The sequence below is a fragment of the Rutilus rutilus genome (genome assembly GCF_951802725.1).
Source record: "Rutilus rutilus genome assembly, chromosome: 7".
Taxonomy (NCBI): domain Eukaryota; kingdom Metazoa; phylum Chordata; class Actinopteri; order Cypriniformes; family Leuciscidae; genus Rutilus; species Rutilus rutilus.
In genome coordinates, this window is record NC_140221.1 from 21,752,757 (window position 1) to 21,761,837 (window position 9,081).

A 9,081-nucleotide genomic window follows, 5' to 3' on the forward strand; every position below is an offset into this window, starting at 1 on the left:
CTACAAAAATACATCATTACTGCAGCACTATTCCTGAACCAAATAAGTATCCTCAATGAACTTTAGTAAACGTATGTAGAAACTTGGTTGTGCTGGGCCAGTTAGTGGTTCTATAAAAATGACAAACTATGACTCTGATATAGTTGATGTGAATTTGAAATTGTATATGCCTTTGACCAACATCCAATGAGCATTTCAATACTATTTCAAAAGCATAAAGAGGGTGACAGAGGGTGGCGCTATAACAGTGAAAAACATAAAAATGCGTGCAGCTTCATTACATGATACAACTGATGTAAATTGTGCATTCATTGGTCTTAACATGTAGGTCAAATACAAATGTTAAAATTGTGTAAGGTCATAGTTTAAAGGGTTATTTTTTTCTACCTTACTAATTAGTGCATGAAGCTATATAGCGTGCAGAGGCCTATCGCAACTGAGCTGATTTGCATACAGGTAAACACTAAAGGGAGAAATGGCAATGAGAAGTTTCATAGCACTTCCAGAGGAACAAAGCCACCGTGTTTGCGCTTCACTTTCCGTTCCAATTTGTGTAAAAACACATTCAGTGACCTAAATCTTCAGCAATGGGATAGGCTTGAGGGAAGTGGCCTAGTAGATTTTGCTTGTCACAAAAAGTACTCTGTAAACAAGTAGGCTAACTTACTTCCATTCTTTTTTCTTTTTCTTTTTTCAGTGCTGAACATATTTCAACTTTCTTTGCACAGTGCAAAACATAGGCTAAGTGCATTCAAACGAAGGCTACACATTATTCTAAACGTAGGCTAAACATAACGAATTCTGAAAACACTGAAAAGAAACTGCGCAATATTAATTCCAAAGCATCAGTGCACGTCTTCGGTTGTGTCTCAAAACCAAACGAGCTGCCTAGCTAGACAACATTAAGATATGTTGCTTATGATATATAAAAATGCTTCAGGCGTTTTTGACGCCTAAAAATGCAGTCTAGACATGCAGCTCGCTTAGATTTGAGCCACAACTAGTAAATAATGTTTATTGTATTACCAGTTGGTGGATGCTCGCGGGTTGAGGATGTCTTCTTTAGCGGTCAGCAGAGACAGGCTGTACGTGTCCAAGTTAATCGCTCTCATCCTAATGCTGGAGTGTTTCTATGTACTCTACAAGACCAGTGCACTTCAACTCTCGCTCTATGTCCCTAGTAAACAAGCGCAGTTCCCTTCTCCAAAGTTGCATTCAGTGACTTGAGTTTTGCAGGCGATGTGTAACTTCTGTAAGTGAAGAGCTGTTTGAGGTGGAGGCGAACACTGCTGATGTGCTGCTTCTGCATCAGTCCTGCTGGAAAACTTCATGAAGAGGAATCTCTCTAAAAGCTCCACCTCCTGCTCCGAGAGGGAAAAAACACCAATGCTGTTGCACAATTTCACTTTATCTTGGTTGTTGGTAACATGAATTAGGTCTAGGCCTACACACCGTGGTATGCAGGGTCACATTAAATTAATTTGGAGATAACATAATTTAATCCAATTTTAATGTTCTTGACTGTTTAAACACGTGGACGCATATCAAAATGGGTTTATGGACATTCTTGTTGAGTTAGATCATGAGATGTCCAGATGCCTTTGCGAGTTTTATGCTATAGGCCTACCTTGGATTTTATCATATTTTTTTCAGAGATGATGATGATGATCATTTTCCTTTTTCATATACAGACATTATACTGTTAGAAAGTAATGTTATAGACATGTTGTTTGCATGATGTTAAAGACTTGGTAATAACTAATTGGTATTTATATCCAAAACAATTAAATATTAGCCTATCTGAAAACGATTCATTTTTAAAACACATTTACTGTATTTGACAAAATTACTGTTACATTCTGCTTTTTTATTTTATTGACGACCATAATAACAGTGAGAAATTAAACAAGTCTGACCGCAAAGTGAAGCGTAGGTGTACACTGACAGTAGCCTACATTGTCAACTCAATATAATTGAACAAATGAACACAATTTTTCTCAACCTTTTTTTTATAGATCCTTTAGAGAGGCCATGCAGCTGAGCCGAGGATTGGCTAAATTAAGTTTGAAAACCCCTGTTAGTTTAATACTTTACTTGACTTGTGTTTTTGTTCTTCAGGATTCCGCAAAGACAGAGAAATCATGAGCATGCACAAAAAGAAAATCTACGTGCAAAATCATTCACAATTCTTAGATCTCTCCTCCTATTCTGTGCCTAATGTTTGAAGCCTGTCCATGAATGAGTGTAAGTTTGGTTGGAAGTCCGCTGGTCCTGCTTGGCACGCTATTGAGCTGCCAGTCTCTTTTTGTAGAGGCTTCCTGTGAGCAGTCTTTGGGGCGCTTGGCAGCCAGCTGAGAAGCCATTTACAGTGCATTGATCTCTGGAGGGACCCTTGCCCCAGCAGGGCTGATTTCATGGGAACTGAACTTGATAAACCATTTAAATTGGCTTTGTTGCTGCAATGCCCAGTTTAATACTATTGCTCTCTCTTTCTATCTCTACACACCAGTGTTATTTTAGTATCACTGAGATATAAGGATTCCACATAATGATAAAAGATGCTTAAGAGACACTGACCCACATGAGAAGAAAAGTTTAGTCTTCGTACTGAGCTCCTCCTTGCTGATGTCAGTTCAATATTACTCTTTAGGAATACCATTCTCTCTGCACACACCCACACACACAGAGCCGTGAACGGGAACTGAACCCACATTTTCCTCCGTCTGACTCTTTAAACATTACATCATCTATCTTTATGGTTTAATTAGTTGCATGTTGTAGAGCTCTGCTTGTGAAGGGCCCCCACTGCCTGTCTAAAATGCTGTTTAACCCTTTCAAATGTATGTTTAAAATAGAAAATATTCCAGCTGAGGCACATGGTCTAAAATGTTCAAATTCCTTCATGATCTAAGTAGCTTCCTGCCTCATGTTGCCTTCCCTGTTGACAGATTTTAACCGTTATGCTTTTGTGCTTGACATGACAGCATGTTTGGTATTTCCTTTGAGTGACATGAAAGATTATTTAAAGTGCTGTAATGTTTGAGAGGAATACACTTAGCACTGGAATAATGTTAGAGCGTACACAACATGGAGGATGAAGCTCTCCTTTGGTTCCTCTGTGTTCTGACTGAGCCTGAAGAAGTCCCGGTCATCTACAAGTCGACAGATGTGTTTTCTATACTTTGGCCTTGATAGTTTTTTCAAACTGAAAGTGAGAGCAAGGGCATGTCTGTACAAAATTTGAGTGAAGAAAACAAAATACCCCCCACCCCCACCACCACCACCACCACCAGTAAATCATGGTATAATTTTCCCTATCCCTTTATAATCCCTTCAATTAAATATGCTTAATTCATTTAAACACATTTTTTATCCTTATAATTATTTTATTGGCAGCCCTAGTTTTAAAAGAAATTACTTTGCATATAAATTTGTTAGGAAAAAAACAATTAAAACATTTAAAAGCACTCTAAAGGTGCAGTTACATTTACTGTTGCTTTGCGAAAGTCATAAGGGTTCTATGTGTTCAGGAGAAAAAGGTCAAAAACACAAAAAAGGTCAAATTTCCCCATGCAAATTTTGCTCATATTCAAGTTAGTCATGCAAATTCACCTTGCTGGCCAGCAGAAAGCTTCTTGGTTTGAAAGTGACTTCTACTGGACGTGTTATTTGCTCAGCGAAACCAGAGTTGACCAACTCTCAGATGTTTAAACCTGAAATAAAAGGGTGTTTTTCTTTCCAATATTATCACATTCTCAAAAGAATGTCTGGATTCTGACCCGTGAAATTTCACAGAGCAATAGTAAATGTGACCGCGCAAGAAGATATTGTCGTTATTATACACATCATATTTTCCTTATGCAGTCAACGATAAATAGATTTGTTTTTATGCAAAAAAGTATGTTAGTCATATAAACGCTCTTGTTCCTGGTCAGCAAATCATCATATTTAAGGGGACCTTGCTCTGCTCTACTACAGTATAATGTCTTTTAAGTTTCATAAAAAGTTGAATGCAGCATTGCAGACATTCAGGACCAGTCCTGTCTGTTACAGCATTGCTATATTTGACAGCCTTTACATCTTAAACACATGCAATGCACACAGTCATACTTCGATGTGTTTAGACCTGAAAGAGGTCAAAGTTCAACACACCAAAGATATATGCCTTGAGTCCAGGATTATAGTTTGACCTCTGCCCTCTCGTAGTCATTACTCTTTTTCATCATATGTTTTCTGTTAGCTTTGCTTCTCTCCATCCCTTTCAAGCATCCAGCATTTCATCAACCTTTCCTGGACTTTTGATACTGTGTTTTCTTTTCTTGCATGCTGAATGCTTTATCTTAAGTAAATGCTAGCATTATCAGGACTGACTTCCTGGGAATTCATAACCTTTTGAAATGCCTACATGTCCAAGACATACAGCATATTCCCATATCTTATGGTGCTGTACATTGTCAGACCCCCCCCCCACCCCACCCTAAAAAAAACCCATCTAAAATTGTGTGACACTAAAATTGCCCACAATGTCACAGCGTAAGTTATGACTTTATTCAGCTCAATAAGTTTAAAGTAATACGGGGGCAAAGATTCCCAATCGGGGGAGGAAAACATGTTTGCTTCAAAGGTTTGGATTTCTGTGTAGTAAGCAATATGTGTTTGCTTTCTCATGACATAAGGACGTTAAGAGGTCAAACAACGCTTGCTACTTTTTCCAATATTATCACACTCTTGTGAGGAGGCTTCAGGGAACATCCTCCACTGGTTCCAGCCTGTTTACATAGCCATTATTTTTGTGCTGCGCTCATTACACCAGAAGATGAAGATCTCATGCTTTATTTGTCACAGTCTGCACTCCCACATTTGGCATTCTTGTGCGTGTTAATTACATTTTCCATTAATGTACATCACACCAATTGGAGCCAAAGCAGGATGTTTTTCCCCTTCTTTTTTGACAGGAGACGTTAGTTGATATATGTAAATTGCTCATTGCAGGTGAAGTGTCTGTGTGGATATATGTTTACACACATATAATATGACCACAGGCGCAAGCTGCCAAAGTGCGGTCAGGTTGAACATAGTATATTGGACGCAAATACGCGAACAATGCCAAGATGACCTCTTGTAACATTATCTAATAATAACAGCAGTATAACATAAACTTGATTACATAAGACATTACCAACACACACTGTACAAATTGTTGTTTCATCTTAAAAAAGTAAGTGCTGCCTTAAAACTTTAGTCAACTTGAAATGTGAAGTTGTACTATGTGACAACTTGGATATTTGAGTTGACTAAACCTAAAATTTTAAGGCAGCATCACAGCAAAATCCCCAGAGTTAAATTAATTTCTGTTCAGAGAACATTTGGTCCCTCTCTACAGAGAGTTAAAATAACTCTGAATCAGAGTTAAAGTTAATGAGAGACTTAAGTGATTAATTAAGTGATGATTGGGCATTGATGATGAACACCTGCTGTCAACAAGTTGTCAGCAGAGGAGGATTAAACAACACCATAAACAGCATTACCAGCTTCACTTATTACTAACCAGACTGACTTTATTTCTGTCAGACGTCTACAGAAGGTCTTATTGAGAATTAACAGAGGTTTAGATGTTGACGATTTATTGAAAATGTATGATCACCATTATGGTGATGAGTGTTTCCTTCAGTTGGGCAGTTTGGCTCTTTTTGGGAGTGTATGGTTTTTGTAACAGTTTTTACCAAAACATGTAATTTGTTACAAAGAAAGCCAAAAACAAAGATAATATAGTTTTTAACAGCAGATAGTAGAAAAATGCACTTATCTCATGACTGTCTAAAAGTGATTATTTGACGTTAATAGATTATATTCACTATCAATACTCTCCAACCACAGATTGGACATTCTGAATTTAGATTTTTAAAATACATTATAGGATTTTTTTTAGACAAAGACATCAAGAATCAGCATATGAATCACAACAATGGTGACATGCTTCATGCTGCAATGCATGCTGGGAGCCACAATAGTATAAAACTCATGGCTCCCAGGATGCATTGCGGCATGAAGCATGTCACCATTGTTGAGATTCATATGCTGATTCTTGATGTCTGTGCCTTAGAAAAAAAACAATCCCCCATTATGTATTTAAAAAATTCAAAATGTCCAATCTGTGACAAGAGAGTATTGTTAGTGAACATAATCTATTAACATCAAATGACCACTTTTGGACAGTGATGAGATAAGTGCATCATTATACTTTTTGTTGTTGAAAACTAGATCACCTGAACATCTTTGCTTCTGGCATTCTTTGCAACAAATTACGTGTTTTGGTAAAAGCTGTTACAAAAACCCCAAACTCACAAAAAAATAAGCTTAGAGTCAAACTGCCCAACTGAAGGAAACACTCATCACCATAATGGTGACCAACCATTTTCAATAAATCGTCAACATCTAAACCTCTGTTAATTCTCAATAAGAACTTCTGTAAACGTATGACAGAAATAAAGTAAATCTGGTTAGTAATAAGTAAAGCGGGTAATGCTGTTTGTGGAGTTGTTTAATCCTCCTCTGCTGAGATCTTGAGAGATTTAATGTTTTATTTAGATTTTCATCTAACACTGTGGCTGGAAGTCAGTTTTAGTTGTTGTGTTTCTCTTTTTCTCTGTTCTTATTGAATCTCTTTCATTCAGTGGTTCTGCTTGTTGACAGCAGGTGTTCATAATTAATGCCCAATCATCACTTAATTAATCACATAAGTCTCTCATTAACTTTAACTCTGTTTCAGAGTTATTTTAACTCTCTGTAGAGAGGGACCAAATGTTCTCTGAGCAGAGTTAATTTAACTCTGGGGATTTTACTGTGCATGAACACTTACTTTTTTAAGTTGAAACAACATATTGTTTTTTTTACAATGCAGAAGGCGACAGAGGCATAAATAGTAAAAGAAGATTTGTAGAATCCCTACAAAGGCACGTGGTTCATATTTTGACAATATTAATGGTTAAGAGACTGTGACTTTTTCATGCAACACAATGTAACATCTGCAAAACAGTTTTAAAAAGTTTTAAGTGTCTCTGCAGCTCAATGGGCTACAGTACATACATATAATATACATATATTATTTAACTTTAGTACAATTGATTGTCTCACTGGTTTGATTTACACTCTGCAGTCCAGTAACTTCCCATTAAACAGTTCATTTATCTGTAACAGATAGCTGACTAACTGGAAGCAAAGAAAGACTAAACGTACCCAGATATTACGTTTTTTGCTTTCAGAACCATTGCCATTCACCCTGTATTAAGACACAAGGACATCAGTTATATAGAGGAATTTGTTATAAGATGAGGGGGTGAGTGAGTTTAGACTTGCAGGGCCAGTCAGGAATGTCTGTGACTTTGCTTTGTTGATTTCATGGTTTGGATTAACACATTAATTAAATTATAATTTTGAGGAATTCCATTCTGGACAATAAAATCTTAAGAACAATGAGATGTAACCCATACAATCTATGATTGCATTACGTCTGAGACATTACATCAAACAAAACAAGACTTTAAAGGAAAGTTTAATGGAGAAAACTGAGCATACTGTGGTACCAGCCATCGGACATTGTTTGTGAGATGTTTGCTAGCCGCAAAAGATGAAAACGCGTTTCAATGCCACTGGCCTTTTCAGACATTTACTCATGTTTTACAAGTTTTATAGGACATTTTACTTCTTGATGGTATGAAGGGAAAAAATGTTCAGCCCCCTGCTTAAAGTGGGATAAGACTATGCTGTAATGGAAGAGGAATGCAATGGCAAGGTCATGTATTTAGCTTATTATAACAATAATGTTTTTGCTATTGTATAAAAGCCTACAACTTTAAAAAAGGGGATAGACAAAAGCATTTTATTTAGTTCAGAAAGAACAAGCTTTCTAGGTGTCCACCATGGCACTGAGTTTTTGGAGAAAGTTACCACACTCTCGTACAGTGTTTCTGGCCGTCATGAATCAAACCGTGGCACCACCGAACACATTAGTCACAGATCTGATGACACAAGCACCAGGGCTGTAATCAGTGTATCAAAAACACTTTCTGGTCTGTAAGCCACCCGTCCACAGACTTTGGGGCTACAGCATATGTGTTGGCTTTGCCCCTTCAAAGTGTTACTGGAAATGTTGCGTGTGAGTGTGCGTGTGTGTTTGGAGATGACTTATTTCCTGTGATGTGTAGAAATCATTGTAACACTTTACAAAAAGGTCTCATTTGTTAACATTAGATAATGTTTTAACTAACTAACAATGAGAAATATATTTTTACAGCATTAATTTAATTAACTTTTGTTAATGTTAGTTAATCCAAATATTAATCTTCATGTTAGTTCACAGTGCATTTTCAAATACAACTTTAGCCTCCGGTTTAGACGAGGTTTAAGCTAGTCCCAGACTAAAATGCACGTTTGAGCTGTTTTAACTGAAAGCAACTTGCACTGAAATATCTTAAAATATGTCAGTGCCATTGTTCTGTCTCAAGATGCTTTTTCTAAGTCACGTTTATAAAAGCTACTTAAATGTCCTAATTGAACTAAGGCCTAATCCTGGTTTAAAGGGTTAGTTCACCCAAAAATGAAAATTCTGTCATTAGTTACTCACCCTCTTGTCATTCCAAACCCGTAAGACACAAAAGAAGGTATTTTTGATGGAATCTGAGATCACGTGAGCACCACGACACATGCGTGTGATGCTGACGCAGGAGGCCTATACTGGTTTGCGCACAAAAAATATTCTCATCGCGTAGTAACATTAAGGTTGATCTAGTCACATGGACTATTTTAATGATGTCTTAGCTTTCTGGACCTTGAAAGTGGTTATGACGTTGCTGCTGTTCAGAAACCTCTCGGATTACATCAAAAATATCTTAGTTTGTATTACGAAGATGAACGAAGGTCTTACGGGTTTGGAACAACATGAGGGTGAGGAATTAATGACAGAAATGTCATTTTTGGGTAAATTAACCCTTTAATCTAAGCCTTGCCTTGTTGTATCTTGAAAATATAAGTAAATGTTCAGATTGACATTAACTAAGATGATTAAATCCTGTAGAATAATTG

At 37.0% G+C, this 9,081-nt stretch overlaps 1 protein-coding gene across 2 annotated transcripts in view; it reads right to left on the bottom strand.

Annotated features, from left to right (window-relative positions):
* LOC311294389 (uncharacterized protein) overlaps nucleotides 1-1,356 on the bottom strand; it is a 43,379-nt gene extending 42,023 nt beyond the window's left edge. For both annotated transcript variants that reach the window (XM_084415235.1, XM_084415236.1), the window contains exon 1: nucleotides 1,027-1,356. In XM_084415235.1, the coding sequence (XP_084271361.1) occupies nucleotides 1,027-1,112 (86 nt within the window). In that variant the 5' untranslated portion in view covers nucleotides 1,113-1,356. The remainder of the gene's footprint in view (nucleotides 1-1,026) is intronic.
* Nucleotides 1,357-9,081: the final 7,725 nt, after the last annotated feature.